The sequence below is a fragment of the Hemiscyllium ocellatum genome, chromosome 1 (genome assembly GCF_020745735.1).
Source record: "Hemiscyllium ocellatum isolate sHemOce1 chromosome 1, sHemOce1.pat.X.cur, whole genome shotgun sequence".
Taxonomy (NCBI): Eukaryota; Metazoa; Chordata; class Chondrichthyes; order Orectolobiformes; family Hemiscylliidae; genus Hemiscyllium; species Hemiscyllium ocellatum.
This window is the reverse complement of record NC_083401.1, coordinates 32,290,588-32,309,012: the sequence shown is the minus strand read 5'-3', so window position 1 is coordinate 32,309,012 and position 18,425 is coordinate 32,290,588. Positions and strand designations below refer to the sequence as shown.

Genomic DNA, 18,425 nt, shown 5'->3' with positions numbered 1-18,425 from the left:
CTGTATAAATAAAGTCATAGAGTTATAGAGATGTACGGCATGGAAACAGACCCTTCAGTCCAACCTGTCCACGCCGACCAGATATTTCAATCTAGTCCCACCTGCCAGCACCCGGCCCATATCTCTCCAAACCCTTCCTATTCATATACCTATCCGAATGCCTCTTAAATGTTGCAATTGTACCAGCCTCCTCCACATCCTCTGGCAGTTCATTCCATACACGTTCTGCATGAAAAACTTGCCCTGTAGGTCTCTTTCATATCTTTCCCCTCTGACCCTAAACCTATGCCCTCTAGTTCTGGACTCCCCGAACCCAGGGCAAACTCTTTGCCTATTGACCCTATCCATGCCCTTCATTATTTTGTAAACCTCTATTAGGTCACCCCTCAGCCTCCGACGCTCCAGGGAAAACAGCCCTAGCCTGTTCAGCCTCTTCCCACAGCTCAAATTCTCCAACCCTGGCAACATCCTTGTAAATCTTTTCCGAACCCTTTCAAGTTTCACAACATCTTTCCGATAGGAAGGAGACCAGAATTGCACGCAATATTCCAACAGGGGCCTAAACCAATGACCTATACAGCCACAACATGACCTCACAGCTCGTACTCAATACTCTGACCAATAAAGGAAAGCATACCAAACACCTTCTTCACTATCCTATCTGCATGCGACTCCACTTTCAAGGAGCTATGAACCTGCACTCTAAGGTCTCTTTGTTCAGCAACACTCACTAGGACCTTACCATTAATCTCTATGCTTAGGAAAACACTCTATCTCTTAAAGGAACCATGCACCTTTTTCTGAGGATCTTCCGTGAATTTTTGAAGAACATCTTGTATATAGTACACATTGATGCTACTGAGCATTGGTAGTCGAGGGAGTAAATGAGATACCAATCAAGTGGGCTGCTTTGTCTTAGATGGTGTCAAGCTCCTTGAGTATTAACAGAGCTGCACCCATCCAGGTTAGTCCATCACACTCCTGACTTGTGACTTGTGACTTGTGACTTATAGATGATGGTCAGGTTTTGGGGAGTCAAGAAGAGAGCTAATCACCACTGTATTTATGTAATGAGTCCAGTTGAGTTTCTGATCAATAGTAACCTCCGGGATGTTGATAGTGGAGATTTGTGGGCGGCACGGTGGCACAGTGGTCTCACAGCGCCAGAGACCCGGGTTCAATTCCCGACTCAGGTGACTGACTGTGTGGAGTTTGCACATTCTCCCCGTGTCTGCGTGGGTTTCCTCCGGCTGCTCTGGTTTCCTCCCACAGTCCAAAGATGTGCAGGTTAGGTGAATTGGCCATGCTAAATTGCCCGTAGTGTTAGGTAAAAGGGGTAAATGTGGGGTATGAGTGGGTTGCGCTTCAGCGGGTCGGTGTGGACTTGTTGGGCCGAAGGGCCTGTTTCTACACTGTAAGTAATCTAATCTAAGTAATCAATGATGGCAACACTGTTGAATGTCAAGGGACAGTGGTTAGATTATCTCTTTTTGGAGATAGTCACTGCCTGGTATTAGTGTGGTGAGAATATTACTTGTCACTTATTATCCAGATCTAGTTGCATTTGAACATGGACTGCTTCAGTATTTGAGGAGTCAGAAATAGTGCAATTATTGGCAAACATCCCCACTTCTGACCTTATGATGGAGGGAAGGTCATTGAAGAAACAACTGAAAATGGCCTAAGACATGACCGTGAGGAACTCTTGGAGTTGAGATGAATGACCTCCAACAAGCATCATCTTCCTATATGCCAGGTATGACTCCAAACAGTGGAAAGTGTGCCAATCCCTATTAACTCTAATTTTGTACGTGCTCCTTGATCTCACACTTGCTCAAAAGCAGCATTGATGTCAAGGCCTGTCACTCTCATCTCACCGCAGTGATAGTGCCACATGACACAATAGAGGATATTCTCAATGTGAAGGCTAAAAATCATACTGAAAATACATTTTGTCTAGCATTATCATAACTGATATTAAAACAGAACTCAACATTACACTGTACAATTTCAGACCATGATACTGCCTGCTATTTATTTCTCCTTTATTTCGCATGTTTCAGTTTTACTCTATTATTTTCTCTTTTCTTTTGCTTTCTGATTGCAGTATGCTTGCTGTAAGCATATCTTTTATTTCTTTTCTTGTGCTATCTCCTTTCTCTTTGGCCCTTTAGGGATAACTTTTCGGCCTTTAATCTGGCCCCGCTTTCCTTTTGAACAACATCTATTATATTGCTAATATTTCCCAGTTCTGATGATAGATCGTCAAGTTGGAATAGTTTCTCTGTTTCTCTCTTTCCACAAACATTGCCTGACCTGCAGAGTATTCCCCGCATTGTCCATTTTAATTTCAGATTGTTGACCTCATTCATAGTGAGCTGTTGGTTGCTAGGGACCACAGCTTGCTGCCCCTGGAAACAGCAATCAAGAAGCTGCTCATTCTTCAGACTGAGAATCAGGAGGGCCAGGAACTCCTGCTCGTCATCAGGTCAGCACTGGATGGGGGTTAGGAAAATGTAATTGAATTCGGGGGAGTGGGGGAATCAGGCTGCAGCTTCTCCTGAACAACAGGGCCGTGCCGAGGTGGGAGGGAAATGGGATCAGGGAGAATGTTTCCTCTTTCTGGTCATAATAAATTCAGAGAACTGATGTTCTAGGACATAGGTGAACTTGCATAGAATCACAGCTTATTATAGTGCAGCGTAAGGCCATTTGACCCATCGTGTTTGCACCAGCTCTCCAAATGAGCAATTCACTGATTGTTAATTCCCTTGCTTCTCACTGTAACCTGGAAAGTTCTTCCTTTTCAGATAATTCCCTTGTTTGTAACTGCCTCAATCACAATCTAAGGCACATCCCAGATCTTAAGCACGCATCTTAGGATTTCCTTGTTGTACTTTAATTCTGTGGCCCCCTGATCTTGATCCTTTCACAAGTCCAGAATAGTTTCTCCCTATCTACTTTGTCCTGACTCTTTCTCTGGCCAGTCAGCTTCTCCTGATATTTATTTTCTGCCATATATTGGCGTCACAATGCCAATGATGCACTTGGGATGCAGGTTTTGAATCAGGAACCTCCTATTGGCTTGAACCATTGGCATAAATATTATGACAGTGTGGAATGTGGCAGGAATTTCAGGAATGGGTCAGGGTGAGAGGTGGATGAAAAGCAAACCTGGAAGGAGACAAATGAATTTCAGCACGTCAACAAATCTGAAAGAAGCAATATTTATTAGATTCTTTCTTACATTAAGAATGATGAAATATTTCAATGTCTAAGCTCAGATTTATTCCATGATTGAAATGCAGCCACTTTGGTAAAACCCAGGAAAACAAACCGAGGGCTGGAAGAGTTAGTACGTGGTGTCTGGTCTCTCTGGGTGGTGTGTACCTTTTAAACACTGATGGAAGTCAGCATTGACAGAAAGATGATGTCATTGACAGTGGAACTGATTAATACCTAGCTCACATAATATACTGCCAGAGTGAACTGACAGTTGAAGCACAAAGTCGCAAGAGTTTATTTTTCTTTGGGAGGGGACGTAGACCGAGTGTAAACTACATAAAGATGTACGAGCATGTAAATATATCATTTCTGCAGAACATGGTCAGTGACCAAATGAATACACTCATGCACTGCAAGTCAATGGAACAAAGCTATTAGCTAGACAGTTACTTAAGTGACCAGGGTATTACAGACATTTCAAACTTTACCTCATAAACTGAAAGAAATTAAGTTGACAACATTGTACCCTTGGATTAACATGTTTGTTTATAGAACTGAATTTGTCCATGAGCAATTAAGACATTAAGTGAACTCATGCATAGTACGTCAGTTGACCTTATTAGGAATTTCAACCTGAGCATCATCATATATTCCATAGTATGTTACCAAGTGGCAGTTTCCTCATAGATTTTGCATCTTCAAACGTTTGTTTACATTGTTGACAGAGGTGATTGTAACCTTGTACGCTCTCTCTAAATACCCTATGAACTTTATGTCCTTTGTTTGCAATGGTCTGCCTGTACTGCATGAAAAACAAAACTTTTCATTGTATCTAGGTACATGTGACAATAATAAATCAAATCAAGTAAAAGCAAAAATATTGTTGTGAGATGCTGCAGTCCATTGTCTTAGCTCTTGATCAACCCTTGTTAAATGTTTGAGGCAGGAACTTATTCCTGTATGCTTCATGTGAGCTCTAAGCTATGCCCTTAGCTGCAAAGCTCAAATTCTAATCATTGCATTAATATTTCCAAACTTTAACCAAAGCTCCATTTTTATCTCTCAGGAAAGGAAATGTGTGAATTTTCCGATCACAAATTTAAATCTAGAATACAACATATTATACAAATTAAGATTTTGCTAAAATATTTACACAATTATTGCATTGACCTTGTTTTTTTTTCTGTGTCTACACTGGGATTTGATGCTTTGATGTAGGACATCATCAGTATTGAAAAGAGATAATACCTCAGGAAGCGATGACTACGGGATGTTATGAATCAGTAATTAAAGCCTGCAGATAACAAGTGACAAGGAAAAATGATAGAAAATTATATAATTTTGAGGTCCTGGTCACGCATGCTTAAGAGGTGGGTGGACAAATTTTGCCTTGACTTTAACTCAGTGAGAATGCAGGGAAGAAGTGGTTTACAGCAAATTTCAAAGACAGAAAGAAAGAGATTGATGTTGAAAAGATCACAAAGGGTTGTAATTTTGATGAACTAGGGAATCTAGAAATGAAAGTGAGATCATCTGTCATATGGAAAGCTTTTCTCCTGTTCCCTGTCCACAGGTGGAAGAAGCATGTTGGAAAAGGATTCCCCGATAAAAGCAGAACTCAAGTGTTGAATGGATCATTGAGGGTCATGAAAAAAGCATCTCCAGCATGGAAAAGGATAGCAATTCTTTCAGCAATGAGGGAGAAAGCTTAGCAAAAAGCATCAGTCAAGTCTTGATTTGATTTGATTTATTATCGTTATGTGTAGCAAGGTACAGTGTAAAGTGTTGTCTTACATGCTTCTCAGGCAGATCATACTATACAAGTTTATCAGGGTAACAAAACAGAGTGAAGAATATAATGTTACAGCTGCCGAGAAGGTACAGAGAGAAAGAGAGATCAACATTAACATTTAAAAGATCCATTCAACAGTGTGATATCAGCAAGGAAGATGCTGTTTTTGAATCTATTTGTACTTGTATCAAAACTTTTATATCTTCTGTCCAATGGAAGAGGGTGGATGAGAGTATAACTGAGGTGGGAGGGACCTTTGATTATATTGATTGCTTTCCCAAGGCAGCAGGAAGTGCAGATAGAGTCAATGGGTGGGGGGGCTGGTTTGTGTGATGGTCTGGGCTGTGTTCAAAACTCTGTCTCATTTATGCAGTCTTGGGATGATCAGTTGCCATACTAAAATGTGAAGTATCCAGATAGGATGCCTTCTATGGTGCGTTATTAAAAATTGGTAAGAATCTTTATGGACATGCCAAATTTCTCCAGCCTCCTCAGCAATTAGAGGCATTGTGCTTTCTTGACTATAGTGTCAACATGTTGCAACAAATGTGGAGATTATTCATTTTAATGATTGATTTTCATTCATGCTATAGAAATTCAACCATTTGAATAAAATGTTGTGAACACTGAGGTATGATGAGCTGAACTAAGTTGATGAATGCAAAGTAAAATTCAGATCAAAAGAATTGAAAGAGTTAAATAATAAGTCCACTAGATGTAGAGAAGTCATGACTCTGAGAATCCCCTGGATTGTCACATTGATTTCTCTAAATGGCCACAAGGTCATGCTTCAGCTGTACAAGGCACTGGCAAGGCCACACCTGGAGTATTGCATACAGTTCTGGTCACCGCATTATAGGAAGGATGTGGAAGCTTTGGAAAGGGTTCAGAGGAGATTTCCTAGGATGTTGCTTGCCAAGGAAGGAAGGTCTTATGAGGAAAGAACTGAGGCTGTTTTCGTTGGAGAGAAAAAAGTTGACAGATGACTTAATCGAGACGTGTAAGATAATCAGAGGGTTGGATAGGGTGAACAGTGAGAGCCTTTTTCCTCAGATGGTGAAGGCTAACACGAGGGAACATTGCTTTAAATTGAGGGGTGATAGATCTGGGACAGATATCATGGGTAGTTTCTTCACTCAATAGTCGGAATGTGGAACGGCCTGCCTGCAACAGTAGCAGACTCGGCATATTTAAGGGCATTAAAATGGTCATTGGATAGGCATATGGATAATAATGGAACAGTGTAGGTTAGATAGGCATTAGATTAATTTCACAGGTTGGTGCAACAGCGAGAGCCAAAGGACCTGTACTGCACTGTAACATTCAATGTTCTATGTTCTAAATGACTGCTTATCGTTGCAGAGACTGAAAGATCAAGAGAAAACTCAACACCCAATGATAGAAATTTGGTGAGAAGCTGAAAGATGACAAATTGATGAGAGTCATATAATCTTACCAAGGTTTTCTAGTAGATATTCTCTAATATGTTCCAACAGTGATAAACATATAACACAGGCAACAGGACCAGTAGTCAAAGTCAAGCTATTAGAAATAGTGACTTAGACCAGAGGTTTCAAAGTGATGGATAAGTTGACAGGTCATAGCAATTGCTATTACACTCAAAAAGACTTTTCAAGTAGTAATCACCATTCTTATGATTAGGGGGAGGATGAGAAAACCACCATGAAGAGGCATTAAAAATATGACATGTTTGAAAATGACAGGAAGGAGTCCAGCAAAACCCAAAAAGTTAAGAAAACAAAGTATTCAGTGGCATTAAAATTTGATATAAATGATCATGGTCAACCAGACAGAACAATGGAAGGATTCTTTTATTAAAGCTATTAAAGCTATTAAAGCTTTATTCAGTGCTAGAAAAGAGGGACGCTAAAAACTGAGCTCTTGTGAAGACATTCAGTGCAGGCTATTGTTGGGGTGCAGGCAGCATAGCTATTGGACAGAGATAGCTTTGCTGCATCTGGACAGGTGGGGAATACAGCAAGACTTCACAAACACCTGGATTTGGTCTGAAATATACTGACACTGAGGCGACCAGGTAAAATTGCACGTGAATAAGTGCTAGCTATCATGAGGGGAAACCCCCGCCAATCCATCACCTAAATAATTCAATTAATGACATCTTTACCACACGGCCAATAGGAGTGAGGATTGCTGCAGCAGTAGCTTATATTTCCTTCAGTCACTCTAGCAGTTCTAAGCTGGACAAAGAAATAAAGTTAGCTGTTGGTGTTTTGTATTAATCAAGACAGGAAGTAGACAGCAGACCACTGACTTCATTGAACCAAGGCTCCTTGTCAGATCAGATAGAAGGTGAGAAGAAAAAACTCATCAGAATATCAGCGAATAATGTGCTGGCACAAGGTGGGAGGGTGAGAAATAGAAAGTGAGCAAATTGAGCAGGGAATGGGAGAAAAGGAAACTGTGATCTCGATAGTGTGAACATCCCATTGATTTCCAACTTCCTCACAGTAAGATGTTGGAAAATGATTCCATGGTTCTCACTCTTTTTTTAATTCATTCAATAGTAATTCTTCAGGTTTGAGCTTAGACTGTGCTCAGAGCTTAAAAAAAACATAACTATGATGACAATTTGGTAGCTACGACCACAATTTCTGTAGAATTAAGACCGAACTCACAGGATTTCCAAAGGGTCTTCTCCCTTGAAGAATCAATCCAGACTACATTTAAATCTACAAGAATAATACAAAATTTAAAATGTATATTTTCTCGCATAACTGTGTTGACACTGATAGTGCAATTTATACCATAGCAAAGAAAAGGGTAACAGGCATTCACAAAACCAAAAGAAAATTATCCCAGAAATAAATTCTGCAAGGTGATGTCATTACATGTAAAAATAGACTTAATTACATAATACAAGACAGTAATTCTATGGGCTATCACCATTATAATAGCAACTGATAATAAGTGAGCATTAGGTTAAACATGGGTATGTATTAATTCTATTTAGAAACGTTTTCTTAAATGTGTTATGATCTGCCAAGGAGAGGACAATTAATCCTCAAATTGCTATTTGTGTTGGATATTTTAAGGGCGTATTATGTACATGCTGCATATTAGAACATACACGTGATAATAACATACAAAATAATTGACTTCCAAATACTATGCAACAATGACATTACTGTTGTAAAATTAAATTGCAAAGCCTGTACATAGAAAGCTGGCTAAATCCAGAAGAAGCAAAATTCACAATTTGGCTTTACGCTCTTCAAATCCAGGTTACACATCTGACTTTCTTTCAAAATTACCAAAATTGAACCAAAATTACTTTCATTCTAAACATCTTTAACATTACCAGTGAATCATTTTAAGTTTAGTTTTGACAAAATAATCAGTTTGAGAAAAGATAATGAATATGGTGGTTAGAGCATAACTTTAGGTGTTAATGCTCAAACAATTAGACAATAAATGTGCCACAATATCATAATCAAGATGACTTTGCCTGTGCCTGTATTAAGTCGTGACATGCACACACAATCCTTTTATTATTGACGTGCATTTAAAGAATGGAATGCAGAACTTCAAAGCTGCATTTCTAGTTACTTATAAGCTAATTTCCCTCTCAGGTTACCTCATTGTCACCAAGAATTTGAATGTGCTTTTACCTCGAGAATTTAAACAAATTTAAAGCCATCTTTCAATGAGACAACAAAACTGTTTTAAAATACATTTTAGTTGAATATATTAGTCTAACAGACACCACTTAACCAAACAGCCATGAATAACACACTAAGGTACGAAGACAGACCTGACAGTTTGATCAAGAATTTACTGACACCACCACTTTCCAGAATATAAGGGAATGCATTGTTTTATGAAAGTTGTTTTGCCCTGGGGACTGAGAGAACAATCTGTAAATTTGTCTACATTTCAAATGATCAGAACATCTGTATTGCTGAATAATTTTTTTTTCATTAATAGGATTGCTGGAATCAATTTAAAACTGCTGGTCATTTGCTTTCTGAAAGAAACATTATTCTTTAATCAATAAAGATCTGTTTTATCTGTCCCTTAATATTATTCTTGATTATTTTAACAGAGTAGAATAAAGGAAGTTTTTTTTAAGATCTAGCATGGTTTGATCAAAGGAAATGTTTCAATTGACAAAAATGACCAGACAAGTCTGCACAGGCAGGAAATGAGGTGGTTTTATTGTTTCCATTTTAAATGGTGTATGGGACTTCTCATGCTCTATCTATTCTTTCACACTGTAGTTGTGTTTTTCCTGTTCGCATTGCTAGATTTGGCTTGGCTTGAGTCTCCCTCACTACCTTTTGTCTGTAACTTGCCATCGTTGACAGAAATAACCACAAGGTGATGAGCTCCAGATTTCTGCCATGTTTATGGCTCATGTACCACAGGTCCGTCTTCAAAAGGTAGTCAGTGGATAATGTCTGCCTCTCCCAAGGGTAAAAGCTTTCAGTGAACTTTACCCACGATAGCAATTGGGACTGAATGCACCTTTTCCTATTAAGTGCTATTAACAACAGCCCTTGAAAACCTTCTGGTACAAATAGACAACTAGGGCAAGCTGTTAACCTGAAACTTCTTTAGTCATTCTTGGTCAGTCACATGCTCACGTTACACTGCTATTAATTTCCCATTGCGATTTAGAGTGGTTGCTCATTTGTTTAAATATCTTTTAAGAGACAAAAAGGCAAGAAACAGCTTGAGTGATATTCCAGGAATATAATATTAAGATCATTTACCTCACGAGTGCAGCATTAGTCCATAACGTCATTATATCATCTTCCTAATAAAATAGCTCTTTTTGAAAATGTTATAAAACAATACAAGTGTGTTCAGAACAGAACAAGTTTGAAGTGAAAAGCTGCTGGAAACAAGGGGGCAGTCTATACAGGATTGTTGATATAAAGAATACAAAATATGTGTTGTTTTTGAATTAAAAAGGCTTTACATTAAAATATTTCACACTGTCTCCCTGCACCCACCAATCAATGATACAAGTCAATGCACTCTGTGTAGGGCTTCTGTGTAAAAACTCTGCAACAATTCAATTTCACCTTGATCAAATATATTTATCGAAACACCTGTTTTTAGAGGAAAATATGATACAGTTTTTCTCACTTAACAAAATAAATTAAATATACATGACTTTCTGTTTAAAATCTATATAGTTTTACAACAACAAAAGAAGGCTTATATCTGTGGTTAGCATCTCTCTAATCCACACAAGGCACTACTACTGAGGTCCTATTTGCTAAAACATCATTGAAACATGATTGTACAGAATAGAAGAGTGTGATCTCCAGTAAGAGCAGGCACAAGTCAGTCCACTAGGAGGAGGTTAGCTGCTGGACAGTGATTCATTTTCCTCCTTGATATACTCAATTGTCCAGTGTCTCTACAGTGGGTGACAGTGAAATATAGCAGCCTGCTCTTTTCCTTCAAAGGTGAATAAATATTTCACCAAGACAGTTCATATGGTTTCACATTCGAAGCACTGTCCTGCTGTTCTTTTCCCTTGAAATGGCAGTGGCAAGACATACTTATTTTGTGGGGTACATTTTTAAAGGTCTCCACCAATGTCCAGTAGATGTTTATATGGTAGCATAGACTATACAATCCCGAATATCAAGTCAGCCAGGAACTTAATGTAGACAGCAAGTTTATTTAAAACACAGTTAAACTTTGATTTGGCACTAACCAGTGGTGAAGCCTTTCTGAAGCACTGGGTTCATTATGTGTATGATTGGAAATATAATATACTGTCCCTGTTCAACTTCCAGGTAATAGTAATTATTTTTGAAATATATATAATATATAAATATTATTTGGTGTTGTTGATAAGGTATCTTTGTGTCAAGTGAATTTAACTGCATAGACAAACTAATTCTCACAGTATTCAAATATACCTCAAGTAGTTTACATTTTTTTAATATAATTTATCGAAACAAAGTAATTGCTCAGTACCTGGGGCAATGATTCAATTAGGTGGACTGTGCACCAAAAGATAGTTTCATTTCGAAAGGTGCTTCAATTGGGATTGTGAAGTGTGAGATGATTCAGTCTTTGCAGTTTTGTTTTGTGAAAAGAAAATTTGCCTTGGGTCAATCTATTAGTAAGATATGAATCGCTTCTAAAATATCACCTTGAAACATTCTCGCTGCAACCTCGGTCCCTCATGCTTCCAAGTACATTCTCATTTCACAGGAATTTCAGAGCTAGCTCCATTTTCCACTCTTGCCTCCCAAATTCCTCACAACAAGGTCTTTTGCCAGGCAACTTTCAGTTTACTGGCAGTATGTGTGCGTGCGTGTGTGGGGCTTTGTGTGTGGATGTTGGGGGGGAGGAGCATGTGCATGTATGTATGTGTACATGTTTGTGTGTGGGTGTGCAAGTGTATTTGTATGAGGTTGTGTGAATGGGTTTGTGCGTCGGGGGTGTGCATGTCTGTGTGTCTGTGGTGTCTGTATAAATGTGGAGTCTGTATGTGTAGCTGCGTGTCGGTAAATGTGTGTGCATGCGTGTGCGGGTGCGTGTGTCTATGTCAGAGAGAGAGAGAGAGATTGGGGATAAGTAGGAGGAGGCTAACAAATGGAAGTTGCTTGATCTTTCGAGGCCCCTTGTTGGGAGGTTGGGAAGTGCTGCAGATGCCATCGCTAACACTGGTAGTGGATGTGCTGGTGCTGGTGAATCTTGCCTTCAACATGGGAGTGTGTGTGGGTGTGGATGTCAGTGTAGATCTTTGGGTACATTTTCGGGGCTGGCGGTGGGGGCCCTGGCACTAGGAGGTGCTGCTGCTGCTGCTGGGCCAGGTACTCCTCGTAGTTGATGGGGGTAATACACTCTTTGTCCGGTACACAGCCCCGGTCCCTCTGCTGCTGCTGCTGCTGTCGGTGAAGGACGGTTGCTGCTGGGCTGGTGCACGGCTTCTTCTTTGCCTGGCAAAGCCAGAGGAGGATGGTGCCAAAGATGAAGATGGCACCAGCAGGAATTCCGATGATCACGGGCCATGGGAGGCTGCTGTTCGAAGAATTAGTCACGGGGCCTTTTGGAGGCTTTGGGTCTGGATCAAAGGGATAAGGAAGGGTTAGGGTAGAAAGGGTGAGGAGCAGAAAAAAGGCACAGATTTAAAACCAAGTGATTGGAAATCAGCAATAGATTACCATCTTCTTGAAGTTGGCTGGTCTCAACACATAAAGCAGCCACCAAAGCATAAATTATTTGGTAATTTTTTACAGGTTTTCCACACAAGAGTGAATCAGCTGAGAATTGAAGCTATATTTCTGCATTTAAGCCCATACTCAAATAGCAATGGTAGGGGAGTGGAGGTTCAACAAATGTCAAGTTTAGCTTGCAGTATGTGGGCTTTGTGAAATAAAGCTAATCTTGGACTGTCTAAACTTTTCAAGGGCGATATTATCAAAAGAAAATCAATGTGGCCACACAACATGCAATCCACAACCCAAAGGAATGATGCTGTGCCCATTTGGAACAGCTTAACCTATTCTAACGGCTTCTTAATAGAGTAGCATGACAACACAGCTGAAAATGTGTTGCTGGAAAAGCGCAGCAGGTCAGGCAGCATCCAAGGAACAGGAAATTCGATGTTTCGGGCATAAGCCCTTCATCATTATGCCCGAAACGTCGAATTTCCTGTTCCTTGGATGCTGCCTGACCTGCTGCGCTTTTCCAGCAACACATTTTCAGCTCTGATACTCCAGTATCTGCAGACCTCACTTTCTCCTGGCATGACAACACAGCCTCATTTGCCAATCATTGGCATCTTATTTGGCATCATGATTACAAAGCCACAGTGAAAATGTCAAGAACCTTGGGGGCCTCCATTAACTTTTAATGTGAACTACTTTACTCTTTCAAGGTGGCACATTTGGCTTTCATTCAAGTTAACACAATGAGGAGGTAGCCCAGAGGTGTCTAGACACATGACATGAGATTGCGCCTATGGTGTCCCAGTGAATCACCAGTGTGCCAAACACCAGAAGAAGGAGACCAATGGAAACAAGGTACTCCCCTACAGCATGACAGAAGGAAAACCAGCTAATTTTTTAAAAAATCTTAAACTCAGAGGATATAGTATTTATTACACATTCGTAATAGTCCCTGAGGTGATGGTGATGGTGATGGTGAGCCACTTTAACACCTGATGAAGGAGCGACGCTCCGAAAGCTAGTGTGCTTTCAATTAAACCTGTTGGACTATAACCTGGTGTTGTGTGATTTTTAACTTTGTACACCCCAGTCCAACACCAGCACCTCCAAATCAGTCTTTCTTTCGGTGATGCAGTCACTTAGTAACAATGCCCTTTGTCTTTGTGCATGTGTACAGGAGACTTAGACTCACACTGAAGCAGAATTAGAAGAGTTCACCAATATTCCCAATTGTCATCACTGCTCCAGAAAACATCAAATCACAACACACAAGGAAAGCATTCATTTCTTAGACCCCACAGCATGTACATTGGCACAAAATCACATGCATACATTAGCAGTGATTTGTTTTGGATACATTTCCAAACACAGAAAGTTATCATCGTAAGTGACCTCTCCCTTGACTGATGAGGCAACAGCTAAACTATTGCATGTTTCTAACACAGCCACTGAATTTTCTTGCAATTTTTAGCATATCAGATGCTCTGAGATGTGATAAATGCCATAAATGCGAATCTTTATGAAACAAACATGTTCAGTATTAAATTACAGAATTGACAATGTCATCACAATAACATCCTTTACATTGGGAGAGATATAGAGAGAAAGCCACTACACCTCAGGCAAGGGGGTGAGGTTAAGATGGAGAGTCCTATAGCAGGAATTGAACCCATGCTGTGAGCAGTGTGCTGCATTACAAACCAGCCATCCAGACAATTGATTAAATGGGTGTTTCATGTTGAATGCTTGAAATCTACCCACCCTTCTCTATTCAGACTATTCCCAGCTTTCTTGACCCTTCTTCCACCTCCTACCTCCCATCCCTTTGCCCACCACAATTCCTGTCTTCTGTGATGCAAAGGACCCAGGTTAAGGTCTCCAGTTGTGGTAAAATCCTGAATCATAGCCCCATATCTGGATCTCAGGCAACTTTTGTGGACCTTCCACTGGAACTGTAACATAGACTTAGCCCATTTGGCTCATCAAGTCTGCTCTACCATTCAATTATGATGATATGTTTCTCAATGCCTGCTTTCCTCCTGTAACCTTTGATCCCCTTACTAATCAAGAACCTACCTAGCTCTGTATTATAGTGACTCAATGATTTAGCCTTCTTAGCCGTCTGTGGCGATGAGTTCCATTGACTCATCACCCTCTAGCTGAAGAAATTCCTCCTTATCTCAGTTGTAAAGGGTTGTCCTTTCACTCTAAGCCTGTGCCTTCAGAATATAGTCTCTTCTACCAGTGGAAACATCTTCTCCAGGTCCACTCTATCCAGACCCCTCTGTATTCTGTCAGTTTCAATGACATCCCCCTCATCTTTCTAAACTTCAAGTACAGACCAAAAGTCCTCAACTTCCTCATACAAAAAGGATCATTCTTCAACCTCCTCTGGACTCCCTCCAAGGTCAGCACATCCTTCCTCAGATACTGGGTCCAAAACTGCTCACAATAATACAAGTACAGTGTGACCACAGCCTGAAACAGTCTCAGCAGTGCATCTCTGCTCTTGCATTCTAGACCTCTTGAAATGAATGCTAACATTGCATTTGCCTTCTGAGCTGCCAACTGAACCTGCATGTTAATCTTAGAAGAATCCTGAACTAGGACAGCTCTAATTAGGGCACAGAGAAAACTCTGTATACCACATAGTGTTGTAGATGCCCCAAACATTTTCAGGTCTACTACAGGTTACTATTAGTTTAGTAAGACCATTCACATTATACATTAATGATCTGGAAGAAAGAACTGAGGGCGTTGTTACTGAGTTTGCAGATGACACAAAGATAGGTGGAGGGATAGGCAATGTTGAGATGGTGGGGAGGTTTGTGCTTCAGATTTCTGAGGCCATTCCTCATTTAGGAAAATGTCTATCTCTTTGTTCTTTCTGCCAAAGTATATAACCTTACACTTTTCAATATTGTATTCTATCTTCCACTTCTTTGCCCACTCTCCCTAGCCTGTCCAAGCCCTTCTGCAACTTCCCCACCTCCTCAACACTAATGTCCCTCCAGTTATCTTTGTGTCATCTGGTTTGTCAACTGCTCTTCCCAATTACGCAAGAAACTACAGAGAGTTGTGAACACTGCCCAATCCATCAGACAAATCAGCCTTCCATCCACTGACTCCACCTGCACTTCCCACAGTCTTGGCAAAGCAACCAACATTATCAAAGGTCCCTCCCACCCCAGTTATAATCCATTTCGACAGGCAGAAGTTATAAAAGTTTGAATATACGTATGGACAGATTCAAGAATAGCTTCTTCCCCTCAGTTATCAGACATTTGAACTGACTTCTCAAATGTTAATTCTCTCTCTCTGCAGCCTTTACACTCTATTCTGCTACCCTGATGCACTTTGTATGGCATGATCTGCCTGTATAGCACGCAAAACAACACTTCACTGTACCTCGGTGCCTGTGACAACAATAAATCAATCCATAAACCAATCAATCAATTGTTACACACGAAGTAGTTAGGATATAGAATGCTGTATTTGAGGTTGGGGGAGGGGAGGGGGTGGTGATGCATTCAAAAGACAACTGGAAAACAAAGGCAGGAGAATGCAACTAGTTGATTACCTCTACAAGGGACCTGGTATGGACATGGTGGGCTGAATGGCCTCCTTCTGTGCTGTAACTATTCTCTGATTCTATCAGTACTTTAGAAGTCTAGTCACTGTTGCAATATGGGAAAGGTAGTTGCCAATTTACACAAAACCATCCCCAGGAACAGCAATCTGATAATGATGGGATAATGTGTTATGCTGCTGATATTGATTGAGGGATAAATATTAACCAGGATGATTGGTGAACTCCTGGTCAGTTATTCTGATGATTACAGCAAGTACATCCATGTTGACCGCTGCTGAACTGCACTGTTTGCCCAGTATTGTGCAACAACGTTTATGTCAGGCTGCATTCACGTGCAGGACCATGAACAGGACTGGTCTTCATTGATGTATTTGAACCAACATCCTTTGCAACTTCCTCCACTACTTATCCAGTTGCCATGACTACTTTCCTGCAGGGACTAGGGGCTCTCTGGCATGGGAGATTGACTAGATCTAGTATGAAACTGCAAGATCCCACACACTGTCAATGTGTAGATGGTGGAACAGGGAAAGGTGTCTGTTGGTCTTATGTGATCTGTATGTTAGTGCAGCCTGCTGGGAGAAATCTGGCCAGGCAATTTTTGCCAATTAGTGAAGGGAAAATGGGAAAAGGTTGGACAAAACTGTGTAGAGTATTCCCACTTTGGCACCTTGATAACCCATCATATCTAATGTTTGACAGCAAGTTTTTGTTTTACCATAACTGTAGCCATCTTACTGATGCACTCACTATACATGAGGCTTGTTCAGTGCCATCACTGTGTCAAGACAAGGATATAAAATCCTCAAATACAGAATTCACAACCAGTTCCTGTTCCTTCTCTTAGTTCATGAAACCAACAAAGGGAAGATATTCAATTCTATGGTGTCTCATCTGGACTCTTGAAAAATTATCCAGTTAGTCTTATCCCTCTGTTCTTTAATTGTAGCTCTGCATGTTGCTCCTCTTCAAGTACATATTCAATTCTCTTTTGAGAGTTACTACTCCACATGTTTCCATCATCCTCTCCAACTGATTCTGAATCAGCATTAAATATGATCCTTATCTCTCCTAACATTTTCTCTTGCCAACTATCCTTTGTGCATGCCAGTGGGAACAACTTCAGCCCAACCAAAAATCCTTATAACTTTGAACACCTACATCAAATATCGCTCGGTCTGTTCCACCTGTTTTCAGATAGCACAAAGAAACCTGACGCTATCAAGGGATGTTGAAACTCATTCACTCTGTAAGAGTCACAAGGTGTTCTGTACGAAAATGGAAAATTCTGGGAATACTTAACAGGTCAGACAGATTATATGGCTTTCAGATCAATGACCTTTCGTCAGAGATGCCAGATCTGTTGCGCATTTCTGTTTTTTTTATTGGAAGCAGTGTTTTGTCCAAATGTATTTAACTAAAAGAAAAGCCATGCTGAACAGTCTACATTAGACTGGGACCGCACTACCAGTCGTCTTCCATTACCAAAGCTAATGGAAGACTGAGACGGATTTATGGTTAAAAGTGTGAGAGTAATAGGATCTTAAATAAAACATTTTTATTTTTATTTTTTATTTTAGTTTTAATTCAGATTCAGCAGGGGCTCAGTGTCAAGGGTGACCTCAGTCAATACTGGCTCTTCAGTCAAGCCAGATGCATTGCCAGGATCGAAGACTGAGCCCATGGAGGTCACTGTTGACGTACAAGTTGGTAACTGATTCAGCCTGGTCATTTGAGTTACAATCAGAGGTTGATCGCCAAGGCCGAGTGAGGTTGTTCCAGTAGCTGGAGGTGATTGCCAAAGAACTGCAGGATTTCGCACTCGCTTCCACCAATCATTTTTTTAATATCAGCAAATGAGCTGGCAGACCATAGACAGAGGAGCAGTAGGCCATTCAGCCCATCAAGTCTGCTGCACCACTCAATGAGGTTGCAGTTGATCTGATAATCCTCCACTTTCCTACCTCTTTCCCATATCCTTTGATTCTTTTATTGATTAAAAATCTGCAAATGTGTTGCTGGTCAAAGCACAGCAGGTTAGGCAGCATCTCAGGAATAGAGAATTCAACGTTTCGAGCATAAGCCCTTCAGACCTCATTTTTTACTTGATTAAAAATCTGTCTATCGCAACCTTGAATTACTTAATTAACTATTAAGCTTGATGATCAGCCATGATCACACTGAAAGGATCGAGGAGTCAACTCCCTATTCCTGCTCCAGTCTTCTCTGTTTCTAGATTAATGAACAGTCCTCTGTTGCAAAGAATTCCACAGGTTCACTACACTCTGCCAGAAGAAATCCTTCATCTCTGTCTGCAGGCAAAACATGAACCAGCTTGTGGGGTCCTTGTGCACAAAGCACAGAAAGCTTGCACACAGGTACAGTAGGCAATCAGGAAGGCTAATGGCTCTTACTTCAATAGGTTTGGGGTATAAGAGTAGGGAAGTCTTACAGCTGGTGTGACTGCACCTGAAATACTGTGAGCAGTTTTGGTCCCCTTATTTAAGGAAAGACATCATTTCATTGGAAGCAGTTCAGGGAAGTTTCATTATGATGATCCCTGGTAGGGAGGGATTGTCTTTTGAGCAAAATCTAAACAGTTTGGGATTCTACTCATTGGCATTTTGAGAAATGA

The 18,425-nt window shown here is 40.4% G+C and overlaps 1 protein-coding gene across 3 annotated transcripts in view; it reads right to left on the bottom strand.

The window, feature by feature from the left end:
• Positions 1 to 3,213: 3,213 nt before the first annotated feature.
• Positions 3,214 to 18,425, bottom strand: part of LOC132827677 (fibroblast growth factor receptor-like 1) — a 304,917-nt gene continuing 289,705 nt past the window's right edge. For all 3 annotated transcript variants that reach the window (XM_060844365.1, XM_060844443.1, XM_060844522.1), the window contains exon 7: positions 3,214 to 12,092. In XM_060844365.1, coding sequence (XP_060700348.1) covers positions 11,686 to 12,092 — 407 coding nt within the window. In that variant the 3' untranslated portion in view covers positions 3,214 to 11,685. The remainder of the gene's footprint in view (positions 12,093 to 18,425) is intronic.